We start from the raw sequence: 26,413 nt of genomic DNA on the forward strand, positions 1-26,413 counted from the left end.
TTAAAATGAGCCTTTGATTTTACCTTTCTGGACAAAATCCTTCACTAATTACAGGATAGCTGTCTATGACAGCAGTAAAACTGCTCTAGGCAAATCATGTGAAAACCAAGAAGCAACATTTCTTAATTTAAGAGAAAAAATCTGATAATTTTAAAGTTGTAGGAGTGTAAATAAGAACTCAGACATTTAACCCAGTTAGTGGTCAATAAATATTCCATGACACTTTTTGCAACAGTAGGGCGCACAGTCTTGGTGTTTTAGCCAAATGCCAACTTGGATAACTACATTACCTAAATGCTATCCTCTGTAGTTTCAGTCAAACATTGTTTTTTGTTGCTCTTTGCATCATGTCCCAAACTGTTGAGTAGTGTTGCTGCATTCTTAAATTGTTTTTTGCTTCACCTCAGTGGGGTATCATTTCAGAGACGGAAGAAGATTTTCCTATATGTGTAGTTGTAAATCACTTTGAAAGGGTTACAAAGAGCTTTTGGATCAAATGTACTGATCCTCCTGTTATTGAAGTCAACAGCAAAACACTTGGTGAAACCAAGGCACATAGACGACTTAAGTGGCCTGCCCATACTCATCCAGGATCAGCAACAGAACTGGGAAAGATTCCCAATCCTCTACTCTAACTTCTAGACAAAGCTACATTCCTCTGAAATAGCATTATTATTGCTTATTATTGAATTATACCAGTGCAACAAATCTAAGTTTTATTATCTTGTACCATAACCAGTTTATATTGGTCTGTGACCATATATTGTACGTCTGGTTTGAAGTTCCAGCTACAGTGTGGAAATTAAGGTCTTTAAAACTGTTTTTAAAACATATTTCTCATGGTCGCGCACAATAGGATCCGATGTGGTCTCACCAGCTATTGTGGATGGTTGGATAGATGCTGTGTTTGAACAGCATGCAAAAAGTGTTCAAAGAAAGGTTGCTCTCACGATGTTTATATCCTTTGTCCACATTGGTGAGGCAAACTGTGGTGGAACCCCTTTAAGACACAGAGGTATATTAACCATGGAAATGCAGTTTTGTTTTGTTTTTAAACACTGTATCGAAGCCTGTGTAGATGGGGCTTGGCCTGGTTCAATATGGCAGGAAAAGCATGACCTGATAGTTGATAGTTTGCTGTTGGTTTATTCAGTAACTCCTCCTACAGTCCTGCTGAATTCAGCTTCCATCACGTCATTTCAGAGAGACATTTTGGTGCTCTGGTCACAGTACATAGTAACATAAGAACGGCCATACTGGGTCAGACCAAAGGTCCATCAAGCCCGGTATCCTGTCCTCTGACAGTGGCCAATGGCAGGTGCCCCAAAGGGAATGAACAGACAGGTTATCATCAAGTGATCCATGCCCTGTCACCCAATCCCAGCTTCTGGCAAACAGAGGCTAGGGACACCATTCCTGCCCATCCTGCCTAATAGCCATTGATGGACCTATCTTCCATGAATCTATCTAGCTCCCTTTTGAACTCCGTTATAGTATTGGCCTTTACAACACCCTCTGGCAAGGAGTTCCAGGCGCTCTGTGCGGAATACTGTCATATTTTTTTCCATGATTTCTTGCAGCGGGGATGCTGTTGGCATTCATTTCTGTAAGTTAATATTTGCAGTGTGCAAGGCTTCACTAGGAGCGTGCAGCATTTACATCTGATAACCACAGCAGAATAGGTACTTTCCCCCAGGAGAAACTTAATAAAACAGTTCCCAACACTGTGCACTTTGGAAACTTATTAGGAAAAAAAGAAAAGCCTCATCAAAGGGGTGGTGAATTGGGGAGGGCTCTTTGTTGCTTTTTGTTCGTATTTGTCCAAGTTACTGATGTTTTTCTTTTGTGTTGTTCTCTATTGTTTGTCTTTTCTCTCCCCCAGCCGGTCTGCCCTTTCTGATCATTGAAACTAGCACAATCCAGCCGTACCAAAGGGGGTTTTACTGCAACGACGAGAGTATCAAGTACCCTTTGAAAACGGGCGAGACGATTAACGACGCTGTGCTGTGTGCTGCAGGGATTCTCATTGCCATCCTTGCTGTAAGTAAAATCGGTCACGCTCTTCTGCCCCTCTCTGACAGGACGGTATGTTTGTGTTGTCCCCTAAGCAGGTAATGCTGACAGGGCCCTATTGACACTCCCAGACAGCGTGTCAATCAACGCAAAAAGACTATTAGAAAATCTCTGCTCAGCAATTAATTTATAGGGATTGGGAGTTAGGACTGTGCCTGGAACAAGTTAAAAAATCTACTGCAACAGCAACAAAGACAAGATGGTGTTGGTAATAGGCTATGAAGCCTTTCACGTCTGGGGTCAGTTGTTCAAAATCAGTCCAGGTTAGTGACTGAAACTCATTACCATCCAAAGACAGTCTCGTGTCCGTGGTGAAATTAGCCAGTTAATAATTTGGTGGGTAGCTGGGGGTTGATTTGCTTAGTTTGTGGCAGAAGAGCTCCCCATTTCAAATACAGCTATAGTAATGAGCACAGACCTGTATGCTGACAGTTGAAGTAGATAAACGAAAAGGCCTATGGTCTGCTCCAGCACCTATTGAAACCAGGGAGCTTTTCTGTTGACTTTTAAATGGAAATGGATGGGGACTGATGAGACTGGCCTACTGTCCCAATGGAAGAAGCCCTTTCCATATCAGATTATCAGCATAGGGAAGCATCATCCTACTGGTGTGCCTTTACTGTGAATATGAGGCATAAATTTCAATCATCTTCCACAACACGCACAACAATCTGCAGCGATGTGCAAATGAAAATTTACAGCAGGAAGAGTAAGATTATTTCTGAAGCAAGTAAACAAGTCAAACTATTTGGGCACGTCCTGCAAACTTTGCAATATAAGATAGAGTTCACGTTTCAGGGAGCATGTTCCTTACGAGCTAAAGGATTTGGTGCCAATAAGGATTTGGCATGTTGTGTCCACATTTGAGTGATTGCTGTGGTATTTACATATTCCGCATTTCATGCAGTTTTTAAAAAGAGGTGGTGCCTTTTCAGCCAACTGCTGCATGGAAAAGTTTTGGAGGCAGTATTAGGCTTTAATAAATAATAAACTAGACATATATTAAAGGGCAGCTGTGATCTTACTTGTGTCGCCTTTCTAATTACTTTTGATATTTTTTTTTCCTATCAAATTTCCCACTACTGTGTGGAGGGATTATGTTGTGTGTGAACATATTTGCTTTAAGTTTCAGCAAATCCAGCCCTGGAAGAGTCGGGTGAGTTGAGGTGCCTTACACCAGTACATTTGTCAGCTATTTACTAAAAACACTTTGGGCTAACCATGTAACAGGAGGCCTCATTACACTCAAGTCACAGTGCTCTACTAAAATTTGACAGGTATCTGTAGTGCCATCATGAAAAGCTGAAATGAAGTGCAGTTTGTTATTTAAAAACAAAATAACACCTTTGGAGGTGGCAGATCCTTGCCCCTGTTCCAGTCCCTTGGCTCCACTCCTGCGGTGCAAAAGAATATCTGGGGATTCCTTTGATGCGGGGGCATCCATTGGTGACACACCCCCGGCTCTGCACCACCTGCTCCACCCCATCCCAGCCTGATGGAGAGGGGTGTGGACAGAATTTGCACTCTGACATTCCCCAGCTGCATAATGGCCCCAGACAGGTGTTAGTGGCCACAATAAGTGAAAGCAGCCTGCAGTCTGCTCTAACGTATGATGGGTGCCAGACCCAAGCTCCCACGACTGGGAGAGTGCAAAGGTGGTTTTAAACCACCTTCCTCCCCCTCCCCACAGGTCTAGCACCGCCCGTCGCTCGTTCACATGCAAGGTTCTGACCCCTTCATTTTTGTTTAAGCATTTATATCAAGATACCATTGCCATGCCCTCCCGCCCCCAGCATTTCTGTATGAGAAGAACCTAAGTTTCTAGCATAATTTAGGTTTCAGAGTAACAGCCGTGTTAGTCTGTATTCGCAAAAAGAAAAGGAGTACTTGTGGCACCTTAGAGACTAACCAATTTATTGGAGCAAATAAATTGGTTAGTCTCTAAGGTGCCACAAGTACTCCTTTTCTTTTAGCATAATTTAGTTTTTTCCTTAAGGATCACTTTCATAACAGTCCTTTTCTTAGTTCTGTCAGCTAAAGGAACTGTATTGTGGGTAGGCAGGTTAAGGCAGGGATTCTCAACCTTTTCCTTTCTGAGCCGCCCCCCCGCCCGCTGTAAAAGCTTCACAGCCCACCTGTGCCACAACAACTGGTTTTCAGCCTATAAAAGCCAGGGCTGGCGTCGTAGCAAGCAGGGCAATGGCCTGGGGCCCCACACCACAGGGGCTGTTGCGTAGCTACATTGCTCAGGCTTTAGCTTCAGCCCCCGGTGGCGGGGCTTACGGCCCTGGGCTTCAGCCTCATGCGGTTGGGCTATGGCTTTCTATCCTGGGCCCCAGCAAGTCTAATGCCGGCCTGCTTGGCGGCCCCCCTGAAACCTGCTTGCGGCCCCCCGAGGAGACCTCGGACACCTGGTTGAGAACCATTGGGTTAAGGGACAGAAAGAAATGACTTTAAGCTCCTATTTCCCCCTAGCTTTCATTCTTTGTCCTACAAGCACTGTAACGCCCCATATCTTTAGCACATCTAAGCTTTATACTGTTCGTTCATACTTACACTGGTGGTTCAAATAGTAAATTGTGCACATGAGTTTTCCTTTCCTTTTACTTCATCAGAAGCTATAGCGGTAAATTAATCAGAATCGTGATATTGTCTGTTTAATTAGAAGGTTCATGCATTCTGGGTAGCATTCACTTCACATGAATAAAGCCAGAGGTGTTTGTTATTGCATGGATGAAGTGCACGTGGTGTGTGTAGGGGGCGTTGTTGGGGGCTGTGGGGAAGAATTGGCAGGGAGAGAGTTGTATATGTGAAATCCACTTCCCAACGGGAGCAGCATGAGGAACTGATGCGCAGGTTCTCTCAAGCAGGCTTATGCTCAAATAAATTGGTTAGTCTCTAAGGTGCCACTAGTTCTCCTTTTCTTTTTGCGAATACAGACTAACACGGCTGCTACTCTGAAAGGCTCTCTGTAGCTGCTATGCAAGCCTGTGGGATACAATAGCAGTCACAGCCTCTTTATGCCACTTTCAGATGAATGTGGATCCCTCCCTCTGATTTGGCCCAATCACTGCCTTACCCCCACTAGTCTTTGCAGGGCCATAGGGAGAGAGCTTAGCTTGCACAGAGTACCAACTCAAGGCTTAAGCTGTACAGAGGGGTCCTGTGCAGAATCTGTGCACTGGGGTGAATTTCATCCTATAAATTTTTCCCTCGGGGAAATATTTCAAACGTATTTCAGTGTTACTGTCTGATCCTTTCAGCAGTGATTAAAGCTACATTATAGTCAGTGCAAAGATAGGAAGCGATCCCCAATGGAACTCTCTCTCCTGTCAATGGGAGTCATGTATGTATAGGGTTGAGGATAGCATATGACTCATTGTGTTGTGTCTACCAAACAGATGGCTGATTTCTTTTCAAAGTCATCCTTTGGCTTGGGTTATTCCATTTTCAAGATAATTATCTGTTAGTTTCTCCTCTCCCCCAAGCAGAATTGAAATGAAGCCAGGTTTCAGGTTTCATTGATCGCAACATCGTTTGCCAGTCAGTTTATTCATAGAGCCATGGGCAAACAGTCCCAATAATTCTCTGTCTCTCATTCTAAAAGTGAAAGTGAAAAAAAAATCTATAAACAAGAAGAAATTTTTACCCTGCAGGTAAAATTCCATACCCCCAAGTATGGAAAAGCCATAAAATAAAATGAAAAAAACCTCATTTTCACATTACTGCCTGACATACCGTCATGTCGGCTCCATGCAGAATCTGCTTCTGATCAGTAGTGAGCCAGTGGCAAATGCAAGAGTTGGAACTGAAATTGGAAACATAATCAGCTGGCTATTTAATCCATCAAGTTCCTAACATGAAATGGCAGGTCAATTAAAAAGAAAAAAAGTTTCCCTGAAAGAAATGGATGTTTTCTACATAGGTTTCACTTCACTCATGACAAAAGTAAATTGGTAAGGAAAATACAAAAGCTCAGTTATTTGTTGCTGAGTGATACAAATGGCTAACAAGTGATTTAAGAAACAGATTTCTTGCTATGGCAGAATATATGGAAAATTCAAGTCATGCTGACCTCTTTTTCAGATGTAACCCAGATACCAGAATTTTTGTAGTATAATATGAATTCCTTGCAAATCCACAAAGCACCAATATCTCTTCTTTCATTTGAAATGTTTGCTTTTCAAAGACATGACTGTAGATAAGAGCAATTTAGGACAATAAATAAAACAAAAAAATTTCATGTTCCCAACTCCCAGCTTTAAATACTGGCACCGGCAGAATCTTCAGGCCAGAGCAAAAGGTCCAGGTTGTGTTTTATGTGTCTTGAAGACTGCCAGAGTTCTTGCTAAGTAAACTTTAGAAGTGAAGACTTATGCTTCTGTCAGGACATAGGAGGATATGCATTTGTGTTCAGTGCCTACATATTTACGGATTTGGAGGCAAAGACTGCCTTTGGCGTTACACATGCATAAGACCCTTGAGATACTAATTGCCCCTAAGATTTTTGCTCTCAGACCTCTACTAAATGTTCATAGACTCACAGACTTCAAGGTCAGAAGGGACCATCATGATCATTTAGTCCAGGGATTCTCAAACTGTGGGTCGCAACCCCATTTTAATGGGGTCGCCAAGGCTGGTATTGGCCCTGGGCCCCCACAAGTCTGAAGCCCAAGCCCCACCACCCAGGGCTCAAGCCCAAGCCCCACCAACCAGGGCTAAGGTTACATGCCCCCACCCAGGGCAGAAACCCTTGGGCTTCAGCTTTGGCCCTCCCCTCCCCCGCCTGGGGCGATGGAGCTTGGGTGGGCTCGGTCTTCGGTTCCCCCCTCCTGGGGTCGTGTAGTAATTTTTTGTTGTCAGAAGGGGGTCACGGTGCAATGAAGTTTGAGAACCGCTGATCTAGTCTGACCTCCTGCACATTGCAGGCCACTGAACCTCATCCACCCACTCCTGTAATAGATCCCTAACCTCTGTGCTTTCACTTGTGGAAAATATTTGACCCTCATGGAGACTAAAGGCCTCTTTTTAGCCATAGACGAGGCTTTGCATAAGCTGTGATAATACAAGATTCTCCACACTGACCAGCCAGTAACCATTAAAAGCCAGTTGTGGAGGGATTCCCTGTATAAGGGAGAGAATGATCATGTCCATTCAGTTCTTGGTCTCTCTGTTCCGAATGCTAACAAGGGAGGGGCATTGCTCACTAGGACTGAAATTCAACCTGTGCGGAGGACAGCACAAGGCTTATGCATCACTGATGTCCTCAAAGAGGGCCGTCTGTGGTGCACAAGCTTTGTGGTGGTTTTCTGCACAGGGATGAATTGCACCTGCTGATCTTGAGTGAGGCCACAAACCCATTTCACATAGGCCACTGAACAGGTGGTAACAACTGGCAATCACTTCCAGCTACGCTTGGATTTGAAGCCATACCCTGGAGGTAAAAGGTTCTTTACTCCATTTCCTGAGCCCCCTTATGGATAATACTGTTGTTCGTATCCAACTCCATGTACTGTCGGATCTTGAGAGCTTTCGAAAAAAACCAACAAGTTTTCTAGATCAGCTAATTTATAAGAATACAAATGTGGATAGTCAGATACTTTATATTTCAATGTTAAGTGCTCCCATTTGGCAAGACACAGAAAAACAATACATTGGAGACAAAACTGATTAGAAAGACCCTGAAAGTGTAATTACTGGGGCAACCGATAATTGATGATAATTGCATATAAAACTTACACTTGATCAGAAAGATTGTAGAAGAGACTAGAGAGAAAAATTTGATATTTGTTTCTTTGTAGTGACTATGTTAAATGTTTCCAGCATTTCACACTGGGAAATTCTCTATATACCACATGCAAATTATTTGCTGGAGACACAAGTCAGAAAAGGAGATTAGTACCTTTAAGAGTTGTTTGTTCAGGATGAAGTTTCAGTTTGTGCACATCTGTGCTGAATTAGTTTTCTAAGTCGCTCTTTATCAGGGAGAGCATTGCCAAAAAACAACTTTGCCCTATTTTAGCTTTTCATTAACGTTCAGCCATGATTTTAACTAAAGTGGGGAGGGGTCATGACTACCCAGCAGTGTGTTAGCGGGAGACTAAAGTCTCCAATTTACAATCTGCTACATCTGTGCAATTACCAAGACCACCAGCAGTGAGAAAAAATATTAATCCCTAGACTTTGTTGGTCCCTGTTTAAAATGGGTCACATGTCTAAGCTTTAAGGAGATCTGTTTGTGAACTCTGAGAATAATGGTACATCCTGTGGTGTCAAATATCATCCTTAATTCAATTTATTTTCCCTCTGCAGTTCTAAGCCTTATAAGATGCAGGCCCCTCTTCCCTGCATGACTAGATGCACCCAGCCATCAAAGAAAGTTGCAGTATGCAGTTGGGATGAGGTATCCTTCTGCGGTGCAGTTGCAGACTGGACGCCCTCACTTTGAGAGTGGCAAAATCCACAGGCCATTTCTTTGGGTATGTCGACACTATGAGTGGCACAGCTGCAGCTATGCCAACTGTAGTGCCGTAATATCGACACTTCCTAAATTGACGGAAGAGGTTTTTCCGTCATTGTAGGTAACCCAGCTCCCTAAGCGGCGGTAGCTACCCAGTGGTTAGGTTGGCTTAACTACAGCTAGGTCAATCTAAATTTGACGCGTAGACCAGGGCTTTGTGTGTAGTGGAAGTAGATTCCTGGGTGCCCACAAAACCCACAGGGGATTCCTAAACCACCCATTCACAGATAAATGTGCAAACACCGAGAGAAATTGAAACGACAGTGGCAGGGAGAAGAGCTGCCTCCAAATGACAATTAGAAAGCGTGAATGTCCTTTCCATGACACAAATGAACTGTGTTCTGCCACAGCAGAAATGTTCAGACATTCTTTTTTGGTCTTCATGCAGATATACTTCCTGGCTCGCAGCCTGCATTTGAAGATAGTCCAAAATCTAGATACACCATCATCTGCAGAGCACTTGGATTCTTAAGGGATTACAAATGACTCTGGAACAGGTCAGCTGCAAGACCCTAGACAACCTCAGTCAAGCCCATAGGGAGCTCGATACTAATAGTCTTTTGTAAAATGTGACTGTGGTTTGTAAACCCTTCGTGGCAGGTCAATGACCCCGATGTCTTTCTCCAAGAAGTATGGAAGTATAAGTGCCTGCTTGCAGCATTTGGGGTTTTTTTTTACTTCTCTTTGATAAAGCCTGCATAGCTCTTATTTCAGTTACTTTAGGTCAACCTTTGTTTTTCAAGCCCTGGTACTCAAGAGTTCAAACCATGATACAGTTTCATCTCCTCTTAGTCTAATTGCAATACTTTTCCAGTTTATTAGTTTCCAAATGTTGTGCCAAGTTTTTAAAAAGGTAGGTAGGGAAGAATTCTCTTCTGCATGGAGTTGGCAGGCTGCCATGCTGTGAAGAATATTGCTAGCTGTTTCAGAAAGGGATTAGCAAGAAGGCATTTTTCCTGACAGCTAAATTTACATATCACAATGCTGCTGACTGGAACAGAAAGGGGAGTGAAGGAGAAAAAAAACCCACCTCATTTTATTACTCAGGTATAAAAACATTGAAAGTAATGAATAAAATCCTAAAGCTATAAATCTGGAGCTCAAAAACTAGGGTGTAACGTGACAGAACAATTTAAGCCTTTGCCTCTTTTGGAGAGGTGAGACATTTGGACTTCATTTCATGGCCTGATTTTCATTAAATTGCCTTTTAAGAGTTAGGATTACAAGAAGCCAGGTACTCAGGTCCTCAGGTTCATAACTATGATTTATGACAACATTGTCAAATCCACAACACTCCCCCCCACGTGGCACAAGAAATACATAATTTGCTGCTTAATAACTACAAGGACCATTGGAATGCCCAGGAAAGTCCTGTGTTTATGGAAGTTTATATGATTTAAATTGAGTCTGGCCACTGCAAATTTTGGGCCAGATTCTAAATACTTTGAGTATCTCAGAATCTGATTCTTTGTGTTCATTTTTTTTTAAAGCTATGAAAAATAACTAAAAAAAAACCCCACCTCTGAAATGTTAAACTTTTTTTTTCTATATGGAATTTAATATAGTAACTTTGCACCTCAAAGAACCTTGATTCTTTTGTCTCTGTTATTAGGTTGTAATTGAATTCTGATCTCAGTTACACTGGTATAAATCTGGGGGAGCTGGAGCATTTGAAGTCAATGCAGTTATTGCGGCTTTACACCAACGTACCCGAGAGCAGAATTTGATCCAATAACTTTAGCTTGGCCTTAGAATTTTTCCTTACGTTTTTAAAAAAAAAAGTTGGTCTTGATTTCTGGAAAGTATAAATGGAGAATTTAGGATGTGTCGGAGAAGAGAATTCCAAACGGTGAGCTCCTGCAGGTGGCAGAATGCTCTCCCACTTGACATGGTGGAAGCCCCATTACTTGAGATATTCAGAACAAAGCAAACCATTGTAAATTATACAAAATATAATGAGGAAACAATTTGCACTAGCATTAACACCTAGCAGGTGTTTTTTGTCTCTGATATCTATGATTCCATGAACATCATCCAGTTACAAAGGTTTCTCTGGAACTTAAGGGATCTCTGGTTTGATCAAGTTCAGCTTTATCCATGTGTGAAGAAAACAAAATGGCTGGAGATTTCTGAAACGGAGTGTACTGTACTGACATACTGGTCTGTTATTTACTTTCCTGTTGTGGATGGACTGCTTGCTTTATGCATCAAGAACATAGTGAAAGGAGTGGGGAATGTCTCTCTCACCCCTTCCCTGCCCCCCGGGAAAAAAAAAGGTGAAAATGCACTGTGGTTTTGTTATAGTAAGAACCGTGGCATTCCTAGGGCTCTCTCTCTCTCTCTTGCTCAGGTGGCTGACTCAGGCCAAGTGAGCACTTCTTAGGAAGTATTCACCGTTTGGAATCATTTGCTGTTGATTTGGGCCACAACTGCACTGTGTATCTTGCTACGTTCATGAAGCAAGTGTCCAATCGCCAATATGACCTTTTTAGGTCTGACTGACGGCTTTTGTTGACACGGTAATATGGGATAGCTAGAATCTACAAACAAAAGAGGTTAAACCAGTTTCTTCATGTCTCTGGGCATGTCACTGTTACCTGCAGGCTGACAGAGGAGAGAAAGAGAGAGACTGGTAAGTGCCATTTTACAATGCTCCTGGCAATAAAGAAAAGCATTTTTTTTAACCCCGTGTTGCATTCTGAGATATAATGGAATCTAATAGGTTTCAGGTGGGCAAGTTGTTCTTGGAATTCCATCAATATTTATTTAACTTGAGTCTGCTTCTAAGACAGGATTTGCGGATAAATATGTATCGTTCAGAAACATGCTCGCCTTCTGTCTGAAACAAAAATTCTCTCACTAAGAAGTGTTAATATGCATCTGGCCTTAAGCCTACAGTAATTAATGGGATTCTGAAAGACTTGAATGCAGGACCCTGTAGTTTATTTCTTAACAAATGCTCTTTTATTCTGAGATCTTATTATCCTGTATGGTTGCACATTTACCTGATGTGACCTCTTAATGCAAAATGTGTTTTTTATTTATATATATTTTTTAAAATTCCTCCCTCAGATCATAACAGGGGAGTTCTACCGGATTCACTACTTAAAGGAGAAGTCTCGGTCCTTCATCCAGAACCCATATGTGGCGGCTCTCTACAAACAAGTGGGCTGTTTCGCCTTTGGCTGTGCCATCAGCCAGTCCTTCACAGACATTGCCAAAGTGTCTGTCGGACGCTTGCGACCTCATTTCCTGGAAGTTTGTAATCCAGACTTTTCAGTAATCGACTGCTCTAAAGGCTACATTCAAAACTACACCTGTAGGGGAAATGACAGCAGAGTCCAGGAAGCCAGGTGAGAGGCATTTCCTTGACAACATAGGGGGAAAAACGGTTGTTTCTGCCAAAATGGTGTCCCACAAAATACAACTCAGGTCCCTTCTGCCAGCAGTGGATCATTTGGAAACTTCCTTCTCTGGGAAGACTGCCACTGAGCTACCACTATTGACTGGCAATTTCCCTAAGGAGTTACTGAACTCTGCTGAATAATACTTCTCCTTCCTTCTATTAACTCCCACAACATTGTTTCATGAATGCTTGCTCAATGTGGGAATTTACCATAAGAGCTGACATCACAGGTGAGTGGTTTGGATCTACACAGCAAAACAGCCCTTCCTTTATGTAAAGACAACAAACAGCGTCAGGAAGTCTTTTTCAAAGTCTTTATGTCGTGTTCATTGGATATTTAATTTTGATATTTTTTTGGGTGAACTTTACAAGTTATACTTAATGCACCCTGATTGGTGTTTGCCTAAATTCCCAGATATCTTGGGCTGGTTTGTAAGTTACCAGTCTGCTGAGTATATAACAGTTCATAGCTGCCCCAAAAGCAGACGAGGAAGGGAACTGCAATCCCATGATTCTCCACCTCTTGGTCCGTAGAGGAAATAATTTGCTACTGGTCTACTTAATCATGTTGCCATGCTCAGCTGCATTGGCTGGAGTGTCAGGATGGGGGTGGAGCCAATGCTTGATACATACCCTCCTCATCCACTCACTCTCCACCATACTGGGTGTGGAGGGAGCAGCAGCCCCAGATAAGTTGCTTCCCCACCCACAATGCCAGGTAGCCCATACTGAAAAAATAAGGGTGTACCTTACATCTCCTAATTCCCCTGTTGTAAGAGGCAGGTCACAGTCTTGCCTCTTGATTATTCATAGGCAGGTTCAATCTAATATTACAATGGCTGGTTCATATGTGTTCTCTGTCTTACAGGAAATCCTTCTTCTCTGGTCACGCCTCCTTCTCGCTCTATACCATGCTTTATTTGGTGGTGAGTACCCTCCATTTTTTGAGAGTCAAACCTGTTTGCACACCTCAGCATCCCCACATGGGACGCTCACCCCCACTTGTAGCAATTTGGCAGCTGATTACGTTGCTCTGACTACGTCAGAAGACTGCAGGGACTGAATAAAAAACTGCCATTAAAAACTCAAAAATACTTGAACTTTTTAGCATTGTTTGGTCTTGTGACTCCTGAAATTTCTGTCCGGTTACACAGACCTTGGCTGCACCAAGACTGTTACCAAGTCTCCAGATCAGTCCTGCATTCCTTGCTCAAATTCCCACTGAAGTCAACAAGAGTTTGGGGTGAGCCAAACAAGGAAGCTGCATCTCCTAAGATCAATGCACAGGGGCTCTATTTACAGTTATATTAGGCAGCTTGCTCTGGTCTCTGCACTTGATGAATATATAAGCCTAACCTGCTGCCCCTATAGGTTAAAGTCTGGTTTCCATGTTACATTTGCGGCCAAATCTGAAAGCAAAGCAGGTGAACTGGCCTCCCCACACAGTCTGATCTAACACTGTGGGCTGGTCTGTTTTTCTCTGTCAATGAAAAATGGTTCTGCCCTTCCTCTACTCTGCCCTTGAATAGAGCAGTGTGCCAAGGTGCTTCCTGCCTTTAGCTGCTGGAGGCATGCTTGATAGCACTCATGAAACAACCCAGCACAGGTCAATTATGGGTGGAACTATGGTAAACTTTTTGGGAAAGGAGATTTGGACAGTGATTTGTGTAAAAAGTAATTAGGAAAAAGGTTTTTGGATACTTTCAAAGATTTGCGGCCCCCATATCTCCTGTAACCTTAGATTGGAAACCAAAGAAACAGCCCTGTACTTATGAAAACATTAAACATGAACTTTTATTTATCCACGAGCTGCACTTCCCCACCCCTCCTTTACTTTGCCATCTGAAAAGATAAATTACCATGGCTCTCTCCTGGTTTTTAATCATGGATTTTTTTTTTACCCCCCGCCCCCGGGCTGGAAGCAGTTTCTGTAATTTAATTACTGGGTTTTTTAGACAGTTCGGGGGGGTTCCATTAATTTATTTCCTCATTTTCTTTTTTCTTTCCTTGAAACATTTCAATTTTATTCTGTAAACATTCACGCCATTTCCTCTCAGCGACGTTAAAACAACGTTGTCAGTGAATGGCTGGGGAGATGTGATGTGAAAGGAATTGGACATTTCCCACCCCACCCCATCCGCAAACAAAATAGGGTTTAATGTTGTGTTTGTGTGTGTAAGAGAAAGAGAGACCCAGGGTTGTGGCAACAGTTCTGCACTGTTTCTGAATGACTGTTTTGTTTTACCCATCAACAAAAATCACTACTTCAGTTTTCCATGAAACAGTAACTCCCCCCGACCCCAGCACGCCATCACGAGTGATTTGTATTTATATACCCTAAAGTGCAGCGGTTTTAATTAAAGTTAACAGGTTAAAAGTTCCTTTGCCGTGTCAGGAGAGGAGGGGAATCATTCATAGTGCCAAAGCCCACGCAGTGACGTTTCACAGAAATCTAAGCCCTTAATGGCTGATTTGCAAAACTTTCCAAACTGTGCTTGGAGCCATTGCTTGACATGAGTATTAAATAAGGTTCTGCAGGCAGTCAAGTAGGTCATCTCTAATAGGCTTCCAGGCTTGGCTTCAGGAAATTGAGGACTGGCAGCTTTAATTAAACAGGTGGCTGGTTCTGTCAGAACAATAAGCGAGACTGGTGCTGTCTTTCTGTGTTTGATCCTATTGTTTGCTAGATTCTGCCACTACCTTTTCAAGGCCTCTGCTGATCCTGATACCACAAAGGAGTAACTCACACTCTTAAACCATAAGGACTCTGTTCTGCTGCTTTCTTTATTAAAATACATGGGGACAAATCTTGAAGTGCTGACTCAGGCAAATCCCCCCTTTCCCAAGATGTGCCGGGTGTCTTCAACGACAACAAGAGATGCCGGTCAGCACCTCTCGGGATTTTTGCCCAACTGGCTTCAATGGAAGTTGACGAAAGACCTCCAAGTTTCTCTCTCCTATGTTAAAAGCACTGCACGGTTTGTTTTATTCTCACAAACTTTGCCAGGTTTTTTTCTGCGAGGCCAGCAATTACACAGCAAGTTAGAAACAAAAGGGAACACTGACCGTTCAGGTATGCAGGATGGGCCTGACCATATAAATGCTCCATGCACTGGGTTCCCTGCAGAGGCCAGAGCCAGGCCTGGAGATGGCATCTTGCAGGAGATGCTCCCACAGGACGTTAGGAACAATGCTTTTTTGGTCCTGCCATTTTTCACCACTTTGCCCCAGTGCCTGCCATATATTTTTCTCCGAGCTCCACAGAAGGCTTTTAATGACTGCCCTGTATTTGGGGTAGCGCACAACTGAATAGTCGCAGCCCATGAGTCTTGTGCTAGACTCCTCCAGAAGGGCAGCATGCTCATCTGAATCTACTGGGAAGTACATTGTGGGACAGGGCCCCGGTTGCAGCTGCTAGCAGTGATATATCAGAGAGAGAGTGAGATTGCGGCCATGGCACTCCAACAGTAATCAAGCTCTGATTTCTCGTCCCTGCCCTTGCCCTTCCCATCGTCCTCATATGGAAGTACTTCGGCTGTCAGCACTCTGCAGTGTCTGCCTCTCTCCCCCAACCCACTAGAGACTGAAAACAAAACAGTGTGGAAGCTGGCTTTTGACCAGTAGAGCCTATGTCCTCCAAGACTGCAGTCTGGAAGGCACCGACCTCTGCTCCTTGGCTGGGATATAACAATCTGACCTGTGACATTGGATTGGTTCCATTTATTCCTCTGGATAGAGGATTACTGGCCCAGAATTCCCAGAGGTTTTTAAGGCTTGAAATACTGAGCTAGGATTGGTAGCAGGCACTGTCAGGCTATCTGTTCAATTGTGCTCATAGAGCTGGGGCAAAAATTATGCTAATGGATTTGATGGAAATTGAAGGGGGGGCGGGAAAAAGAAACAAACGGAGACATAGCTGTGTATAGTGAGTGTCTGATGTCAGGAAGCCAGTCCCTCTCCTTGTCCAGTAGTGGCTTTCTCTTTGTCATTCCACACCTTCCTGCCACTCCGTGCAAGAGTCTTCTCCTTTGTATTTTCTGCTACCAAAAGCATAATGAAAATATACCACCCCAGCACAAAATCCATTGTAGTGAAAAGCTGATAATGATAGAAAAAACTAATGATATTGTATTAGTGGGTGTTAAAAAACCTTCTCTCCTTCCCAGTTGTTTGGGTGAGAGGAGCTTTGTAAGACTGGTTTGAAACACAGATAAATCACTTCCAAGCACTATTTCTGCATGCTTCTAATATGTCTCGGTGTCAGTAAGTTTGATGGACCCCATTATCTTGATGTAAACAAATCATTTGCTCTCCAATTCCTGAGAAGCTGCTTAGCAAAAGTTTGGCTGCTGCACTGCTGAGGGCTCATGTGATGGGGGGCTTGGCAGGGGCCTGTGGACCAGGGAACTGGCTGAATTTTTTCAGGCATCTCCTGCAGATTGGGGGTCATTAGTCACCAGGTCCTTTTTTTAAAGACATGCTTGGACAAATTAATGGGGGCTTAGTGAACAATGCAGAATCTCACCTTCAGCAAGTATCTCATTCTTAAATGATCAGCCCCAGGAAACCATTGAGATGTTGTGTTTGTGAGTGTGTGGGTATCTAAAATAATTCACTGATGTGCAAAATCCTCAATAAAGATATAAATTGTTCATGCAAACCTTTCTTTTCAACAGGTCTGTGCCATTCATTGGCCAGATCTCTGGCCATGAGAGCCTAGATGGAGAATTCAAACTCACTGGGAAATATGTACTTGTGTGCGGAAACACTACCAAAAACTGTCAGACACTTTTAGAAAATGTCCAGATTTTGTGGTGTCCAAATATGGGGTGGATTTAGCATTCCTGAAGGGTGCCTGACTGATAGCCCCAGCCTGTCATTTATCCACAGAAATGATCCAGAGTAGAAATAGTATTGCAAGATTCCCCCACAGTGCCCAACCCAAGTGCTCCAACTTTGACCTGGAGAGTGTAGCCCTGGGGATGAGAAGATGGGACAGTCCTCGGTTTCCCTGGTGATGCTGTCAACTAGTGTAAATTGTAGTGGCTCCCCACCTCCCAGTGAGAACATTTATCCACTAGGAACTGGACCGATAAAATATCCAAATGGGGCCAAGAGTTTTGTTACTATTTGCCCCCATTAGTGAAACAAGAATAAATACTAAATACCAGAGGGGATTCTATATTCCAAATCCTTATGGAAGTGACTCCAGGAAGACATTTAATACACACAGAAAGTGCTTGAGGCTCAATTTGAAACACAGATTCAGGGCTACATTTTGTATCATTTTCTGGTCCTCAATTAATCAATGCAATTAACGTCACGGGCTTTGTATAACAATTTACAAAGGGAAATGACTCTCTGGTAATCCTGTTAGTAGGATGTTGGGGGGGGGGGGGAGGAGGATAGGATGTGTTCTTCACTCAAGGTAAAACCCTACTGAAGACAAGGAGGTTTGTAGTTTTCACAGGACTTAGCAGGTCAAGTTAAAGACTATAGGGAAACCTGGCGTTTATCTCAACCTGCTAATGTGAAAACTACAAACTGCCTGATCTGCAATAGGATTTTACTTCCTGGTAGTTAACTTGAGTTAAGAACACACCTTTTTTTCTCCCCCGAGTGAAGACAAGGCGGAAGGTCAGATAAGGCCCATAAGGATGTTGAACTACAAGGATGCAGATGGCCTGTACAATAGGACTTTTCAGCCCACGTGGATCATAGAGCTAAGCGCAGTGGGGAGGAAGGAGGAAGCTGGTGGATTCTAGGGCGATCATTAACCTGAAGTAACATCTTTGGACTAGCTATGTTGACGCCCTAATGCCCTGGCTCTGGGCTGAAGGGAGAATTCTATTCCTCAAGCCCTGCATAAAGCTTCAGCTTTGTGCTGGGAACCAAACTTTTACTCAGAGTTCTTTTCTCTGTTCTTTGAAAGCAAGAATAGCAGCGAATTTTTTCCCATCTGTCAATGAGCATAATTAAGGAGAAACATTAGTTATCAACTTGCAATTCAATGCCGCATGGTAACAGAATCTTCCTAATAACCTCACAACTATCAGAGTTATTTGTATTCCAGTGATCCTCATTCCCTCATGAGAACTGAGATGCCAGCGGTTATCACTTAGGTTTGCTGTTATTATGTCACCTTAGATTAACTGACTGATTGCAGTCCTTTAGCATTGTTCTTTGCTTGTGGCTTAGTGGGGAGAGCTGGGTCATGGAATACTGTCTCTGGTCCAAGAATCGTGTGAGTTTAGTGGCATGCAGATGCAAACTCAGGGGGCATTCTGGAGTCATTTAAGAAAAACAAGTGCTGGGTTCAAGTTCTACTTAGCTGATAATTTTGGGGTTTCGATGGGATCAGGGCCAAAATGTGACCCCTAGATAACCATCTGCAATTAAATTTCAGATTATACAGTCGACAAAAGGAAGAAAATGCAAACGTGCTTTTGCTCCTATGAGGTCTTTTGTGCTTCTAATCCTGCAGTTCACAATCAGTCAGCTAACTGCATCCCGTCAGTCTAGTGGACTTCGCCAGGGATGAATTTAGCTTAGAGAGTTTTGCCCAAATAAGCATTCCAGGATTTGTGCCCTCTTCAAAGGGCGGGGGGGGGGGGAGGGGGGGATGGAGAGAGGTTTACATGGAAGATAACTTCAGGTCAAGCGTAAAGAGTCCAGTCAGGGAAATACGATAAGGCCCTGCCAATGCTCAGAGCGAAATCTTAGGAAAGAAAATGACAAATTTCCTAGATCTGGCTGAATGCAGCCATGTGATATGGATGCAGTGAGATGGGAGTTCTGTTTGACAGCCAAGTTACTTACTCAGCACCTTCCTCAGTAAACGCCTCCAAAGCATAAAGATAAAGTGTATATATTCTTCTCTCCCTGCCTGCTCCTGACTTGTAATCCTACAGATGGACATAAACTGTTTGTTTGCTTAGGCTCACTTGCTGACCACACTCTGTTCTCCCTGACATCAGTGGAAGTTCCCTGGCAGGAGAAAAGCTATGTATTGCTCCTAAAGCCATCTTGGTTCTGTGGTAACTTCTCAGCTCTCTAAATAGCTACTACTACATATTATTGCAGGTCACTTCATCCTCCCTTCCCTCTTGCCTTTTGTCAGGCCTGCTCCTTTTAATCATTGTATGTTACTTTCTTTTAATGCTACACAGTGGGCTGCAGTGGGAGTAACATATTTTACATTATTATCTTACCCCCAGCTAGACTTCTCCTGCATGGCAGCATTTACACATTTAGCAGAAGCCACTTGCAAATTGCTTACAGTCTGCTCTGAAAAAGATTAGTAGAGAAGCTGCTGGGGGTTTCCTGCCTTACGTTATACCACTGATTTTTCTGTGCCAGGAGATTCTGATGCTTTCTGTTTTCCCTTTAGCTCTCCGATTTGCTTTGCTTTTCTTCCCATATGATATGTATTTCACACACACACCAAGGGCTACAGTTTCAATATAGTCTCAGTCCAGCCTCCTAAATTCATGCCTAGAAATGTTATGTTTTAGGTACAGTCTTCTGTGTATTTATCCTCACAACCCCCTTTGAGGTAAGAAAGTGCAATTATCCCCATTTCACAGAGGTGGAACTGAGGCACAGAGAGGCTAAGTGACTTGCCCCTGGTCACACAGGATGTCTGTGGCAGAGCAAAGAATTGAATCGCGGTCCCCCAAGTCCCAGGCTAGTGCTCTGATTTTTGGACTGTCCTCCCTATTGTACTTGCATGTTTTTTGAATATCCAAAATCAGATGTATGTGCATAAGAACATAAGACTGGCCATACTGGTCCAGTCTAGCCCAGTAGCCTGTCTTCTGACGATGGCCAATGCCAAGTGCCTCACAGGGAATGAATAGAACAGGCAATCACCAAGTGATCCATCCCCTGTCATCCACTCCCAGTTTTTGGCAAACAGAGGCTAGGGACACTCAGAGCATGGGATTGCATCATTGATCATCCTGGCTAATAGCCATTGATGGACCTATCGTACATGAAGTTATCTAGTTCTTTTCTGAACCCTGTTTTATTTTTGGCCTTCACAACATCACCTAGCAAGGAGTTCCACAGTTTGACTGTGTGTTGAAGTGCATGCAACTTGGGCACCTAGAAGTCTTAATTACCTAATAAAGGCATGCATTGCTCTTGTCTCATATTTACAGAAGGACATGTGCAAGTCTGAACTGTGTGCATGCAATACCTGATGTGTGGCACAATTAGGACATTTGTTTTTGGAAAGGTGGGCACACAAACAGTTGCACTTGTACATTTTGAAGCCATTTTTTCTTGTTTTACCCCCAAATGTCTTGAGTTTGTCACTGTTGAGCTTATGTTCTATTTAAATCAATGCTCGTTTTTAATTGGTTATTTTAAAATTAAATTCTTGCTTTCTCTACTCTGAACTCTTTAGTCAAAGCCTTTGGGCTGCAATGAGGAGAGGACAGAGAAGTAATTCAAAACGGTATACAGAAGGGGATAGATAAATTATTGATGCATATCAAACATTTGAAACCTCTTTCTTAAGGAATTGGAATGAACACTGCATAAAGCTTTATGCATGAAATTAGCTCTTGAGTTCTTCTAGCAAAGCTGAGCAGCACTGTGTGTAAAGTGTAATGCTGTATACAGGGTCCATGCTTGTATCAGAATGAGGCAGAGGCTGCAATCTTGCATCTGAACATCAGTGGCAATGAAAATTTAGTTGACATCCCTCAGCTGCTTTAAAAACCACCACCCTTGATCCCAAAATGTAGACTTTTAAAGGGACAACACTGTATAAAAACTTCAAGAAAGTGCATTTGAATGATAAAGGAGCAGATTGTGAGCCCCTTAAATCCTGTTCTACAGTATCTTATCTCTACAATTAGTTCTCATTGACTGATTTCTTAAGGAGTAAAGGACTACTCAGTATGACCAAGGGTATCAGAATTTGGCCCAGATTGAGCACACAGACATTTGAAAAACAGTCAGAAGCCAGTTCACTGTTAATGAAACACGTGGAAGGTACTGGTTCTGTGAATAAAGAAGTGCCCACCGTTACATAGTTTTAAATTGCTATGTAGTGTTGCACTGTGCTATTAAACAGCTTAAGTCTTCCACTTCCGTGATGACTGCATTTTAGCAGTATCTGAAGTGCGTGTACTTTGAGCAGTGCTTTTAAATCCTTCTGGATGAGAGATGCAGTGTGTTTATAAAGCATTTTTATGATTAACTAATTCTTTCCGTAGCATATAAATTATTATTAAAAACTGAAGTACAAATGTGTGGGAGTGAATTTACTAGCATATATGTTGCTGTATTCCATAGACTCTGTAATGTGCTTTGGCCAACACTGAGCTGCTTTGGTACTGCTCTGTTCAATCCTAATTGGCTATCAATTTGGATAATATGAAGCATCTGCTAGATTCATGCAAATGCTTCTTCAGATCATTTTAACGTTATTCTGCATACTTTTTCCAAATGGGGCAAATAAAAGGTTTGTGAAACAGACACAATATATTAAACCATTTAGTACGGCTTTCCAGGTTTGCCTTTGCACAGTGTTGCTGTGTTTTTTGGGATGCTATGGAAATATCCATGGGCTTGATTCTCATTTACACAAAGGCCACTTTACACCATTCTGCCAGCAGAGCAGCTGACCTAAAAACCTTACTCAATCACCATTTTTTTTCCATGTGGCTACTGGCTATATTTTCTATTTCATTGGTAAGGAGTGCAGAGCTGTGTAGGATGTTTAGCTGGGCTACAATTCTAGACATTAGGGGGGTTTTGTATTCTGTCTTGCAAGTGTTAATGAAGAAGCTGCTGCTCCTGTCCCCTCCCCAAGCACCCACATACCCCCGACAGTGCTATGACTTCCTGACCTACATCCTTCCCACATCTCCCCCATCCAGCCCTCCCCACTCCACCCCACCCGTCTCCACTTCCTCACTCATGCACAGGAAGGGAGCACTTTCTGGGAGGGCACTGCTCCTCTTGGCTCTGCCTTGTGGGGTGATCAGCCTCAGGCAACTTTGATTTGTAGACAGAAGGTTCCAGTTTTCCTGTCGTCTCTTCCCGTTTGGTTTCCCCAGTTCCCACAGGAACCTGGGAAGTAGGTTGTGCCCACCGTTTGCAACGGAAAAAAGCTCAAGATAACTGTAGGGGGGACAATACCCATTTGACGTCACTTCAACTTCTTCACTTCAGGTCAAGTCCTTTTGTTTCCCCTTGTAAGTAAAAGTAACATTGCCCCCCACCCCCCACCACACACACCCCTCTCTATATTTTGAGTGACACAAAGGCACTGTAGAATTCTGTATGTTGAAGGATCAGGGCTCAATCTGGCAAAGAGAGGGTCTTTCCTGATATGAATAGCCACAACATAAGGTCTGCTTGTGTGAGTAGTGAGTGCACCCCACTGTAACACGTCAGTTATTCTGGAGCAGGGCTGGCTCTTTGTTTGTCCATTAATAATTATCCTGTTTGCACAGATTGAAGGAGATGGATATGTGCATAGTTACCACCAGCTTTTTCTTGTGGAAGAGTTCCTGCATTTAGATAAACAGCTTGCCTCCCTCTCAGATTAGCTTTTTATTGGTAAATGTTGGTAAATGTCAAGTTCAGGGTTATTCACACAAACTGACAAAAAATATTTCCATTGATGATCATTGAAATTGACAGATAGGCAAAGAAAGAAAGTGAGAATTTATCAGCGTTTGACATAAGGATATTTGCTTTGTATATTTAAACACGTGCTGTTGGCTCTTTATGTTTTAATGGCTGTAAAGCTTTAATTTTTTGAATCTCTACACTGCCATTAAGTAATTATTGTCTGACACCCCCATGCCAAATTTCCCACAGTTGTGAAAATATAAATTGATCACAGAAAAAGATGCTTAAATCCCATAATTTTGCATAACTGAACATTTAAATAGATAAAATTGGAAAAAATGCTTAAAAATAAACATCGATATGATCTGCTGAAATTATAAAAATAAAATAAAAATTGAATTCTGCCAAGCCTAATTTTGGGTCTGGCTAAATAGAAGCAATAGTGTTAATGTGAACTCTCATTGCTCTGCTTGGCAAACGTTGGATAAAAACAACAATTCTCTGTTACCTTCAGCAGGCTTGTCAATGCACAATGAACTGGAATTGGAAACGCTCAGTGGTGTGGACCGCTTTCTCGGAGGGTCCGTCTACATCAGGGGTGGCCAACCTGTGGCTCCAGAGCCAGATGTGTCTCTTCAGAAGTTAATATGCGGCTCCTGGTATAGGCACCCACTCCGGGTCTGGAGCTACAGGCGCCAACTTTCCAAAGGGCCAGGGGGTGCTCACTGCTCAACCCCTGACTCTGCCACAGGCCCTGTCCACACTCCATAGCTAGGTAGACATTGCAGCTTGGGCTGGAGCTCAGGCTCTGAAGCCTAGGGGTGGGGGTTGGCTCACAGTCCAAGCTCCAGCCTGAGCCCCCAGAAATCCAGCTCCCCTTGCCGCTCACCACTGGATTAGAATCCCACCCGTTCTGCTGCCATGACGACTACCTCAGGCACCCCTCTCTAGGCAGCTTTTGTTATCCGAAGTAATTCATCTCCTTTAACACACACACACACCCCGCCCCTTCCACCATAACACACTACGGACCAAGTTCTTCCCTTGGATACATGCATGAAATTCCTGCTGTATCCAGTGGCAGCCAGCTGCATGCATCCGAGGGCAGAATGACATTCCTCCGCTCCATTTCCACAGCTAGCTGGTGCATTTGTTCTACGTTGCTGCACACACTGTGACCGAGGTGTAAAATTAATGCTCCCCTTTGTTTTTCTTTTCAATCCTTAGTTATATCTGCAGGCCAGATTCACATGGAGAGGAGCCCGTCTGCTACGTCCCCTGCTGCAGTTTACCCTGATCATGATGGCATTTTACACAGGATTGTCCCGTGTATCTGACCACAAGCATCACCCTACAGATGTGCTGGCAGGATTTGCACAAGGAGCCCTGGTGGCTTACTGCATAGTGAGTGCCATCTCTTACTATTGCACTAATGACAGGGCAATCCTGGTAACTCTGGAGATGCTGGTGGGGCATAACCTGTGAGAGAGGCTATTGACCATGTTAGGGAATCCAGCCACTTTAGGGCAGCTGGGGCTGTTGAGAGTTAACATTTACATGGTGGATGGCTCTCTCAAGTGGGTTGCAGGGTAGAAGATGCAGCGTAAACCAAATGACTCTCTAAAAATCTGTCTTCGTTGGGGGCATGGATGTTGCCCAGAGCAGGTAGGGAGTGCTGTGAGACGTGAGACAAAGAGGACTCAATCCTGCATCAGAGAACTGCTGCAATGCCACCTGGTTACTCCTGTGCAGCAGCTGCTCTGAGGTTTAAGAGCAGAGAGCCTCATTAGCAGGAGTATGGGTTAAGCTCCTGTGTCCTCAGCTGTGCACATTCTCCACCCCTGAGCCCTTGCAAATAAGGGAGCAGGCATGTGGGCACTTGGCAATGCTTTGCAATGAGGACAGCTACACATAGTGCATCCCCCTACTTGGCACTACTGAGTAATGACACTGACAAATGCACCAGCCAAGGATTTGCAGGATCAAAGTCCATATGTAGAGAGTCTCATCTGTAAATGAGTCTCATATGTAAAACGTAGAGAATCTCATCTGAAACCCTAGTTTTGTAAAACCCACACAGCATCTTAAGTGAAGCAGCTGAGTTCTGGTCTGCCCTGTCAGCATTAGCGTCAGTGTGTTCGCTGATTAGCAAGGATTCAATTATCAGTGGCCCTCTCCAATCCAAGCACATTATGAGTGCAGCTTAGGGAGGCTAACATGCAAACAGTGGTGGTAGTTTTTCCTTAAAGGTTAAACACTCCTTTGTTGATGCAAACTGTGTTGCTTTTCAAAGCTCTGCAGAGGATCTATACAGAATCAAAGATCCCAGAAGACTGTCTTGGAGGTGGGGAACATATATGTTCCCTTCAGAGTTAAACCAAAAAAATTCCCTGCCTGGGAATGTGGATCTTGGGTTTGTTCTTTTGATTGTAGTTGTTTTTTGTTTTGTTTTTTTATGTGGCAAAAAGGTTTGTGAGAAAATGGTTTACAAAAGCCATGATTGCTTGTCTGCCACTGCCTGGCTTGTTCTCATGCAATTTACTTTCCAAAGAGTGACCTGATTGCACAGTCCTTTAACTCAAAGTGACACATGTAAACGTTTAATGTAGGCAGAATGGCAGGCGCTGGCTCCGTGTAATGACGTGATTGTTTTCAGTGTAGTTATCTTGTTTAGAAACAAAGGGACTGGGGACTAAAGTAATTATGTGGCTTTAGAAACTCCTAAAACCAAGTTTTCAAAAGGTTACACACTTTTTATTTTGCTTGATCTGGAAGTAAAGTAAACCTTGAGGCAAGAAATAAAGTTCACTCGAGATTTTCAGGAGTGGAAAATAGGTTGCTTGTGCATTTTCCACTTAGTGATAAAATGCTAAACCTGAGCAAAAACCCAAACAAACGCTGTAATCTAATTGTTTAAAAAATGATTAACCTGTTTGGCTGTGGGAGTTGGGTTTTGCCATTGCCAAGTGCCAATGCACCATTATGGCTTAGTGTCAGCAAATCCTAAACGCCAGTGCCAAAGGGTTAACTGATGAAAGTCTTCCACATAGACCACTACTGTGTGTGACTTTCCTTCTTAAATTTGCCTCTTTTATGCATAGCAGGAGCAAAATCATTATGGTTCATATCTATCTTTTGTTCAAATCTCACGGTATTCCTCAAAGCCTTGGAAACCTTTTAATACCCTTAGCAGCCAATTAAAGAAACAACACCTCATTGTTGAAAGCTCTGGGAGCAAAAAGGTCTTGGGCAACCTTTGGAACAGTGAAGCAGGTTTTCTCAGTTCAGGTGCTTCATATGACATCATGTGGCTTAATGTCTAGATACTAACCGTGTATGTAGTCAGACTGGTTTTTTATGCGTGTATTTCCTAAGCCACATATTCTTCTTCTTGACACTTTTTTAAAGCTTTGTCACAAGTAGAGGGGGAAAAGAATATGCACAACAACATGATAAAAGGATGAAACACGATATTGATCTAAGTAGTGGGTTCTGAAAGACAATAGAGGTCCAGATGCTAGGGACAGACATTCGTACATTTCCTGTCTAGTGACAAGTTGCAAATCTGGTGGTCTCCTCCCTGACCCTTTAACAGATGGCAAATTGTACTGGGCCAGGAGGAGGGTGAGAATGTTGCTCCCATAGGCTGATTTTCCTGTGACGAAGTAAATCAACATAGGAAGCAGCTGCCTCATTATTTCACAAACAGGCCTGGTCTTTCCCTTCGAGCTCAGGGAACACCCATTCTACTCACCGCTCTTTTGTATGCCTCCATTCCTTGCCCGGATGTGGAGGGGGCACTGATCATTCATTGCCCTGTT

General features: G+C 43.2%; 1 protein-coding gene across 2 annotated transcripts in view; it reads left to right on the plus strand.

Moving 5' to 3' along the window:
- Nucleotides 1-26,413, plus strand: part of PLPP3 (phospholipid phosphatase 3) — a 65,137-nt gene that overhangs the window by 31,849 nt on the left and 6,875 nt on the right. Inside the window, exons 2-5 of one of the 2 annotated variants that reach the window (XM_048861286.2) lie at nt 1,883-2,040; nt 11,666-11,946; nt 12,868-12,925; nt 23,820-23,996. In XM_048861286.2, coding sequence (XP_048717243.1) covers nt 1,883-2,040; nt 11,666-11,946; nt 12,868-12,925; nt 23,820-23,996 — 674 coding nt within the window. The remainder of the gene's footprint in view (nt 1-1,882; nt 2,041-11,665; nt 11,947-12,867; nt 12,926-23,819; nt 23,997-26,413) is intronic. The other variant, XM_048861287.2, reaches the window with a different exon arrangement.

Source organism: Caretta caretta, chromosome 8, assembly GCF_965140235.1.
Source record: "Caretta caretta isolate rCarCar2 chromosome 8, rCarCar1.hap1, whole genome shotgun sequence".
Classification (NCBI taxonomy): domain Eukaryota; kingdom Metazoa; phylum Chordata; order Testudines; family Cheloniidae; genus Caretta; species Caretta caretta.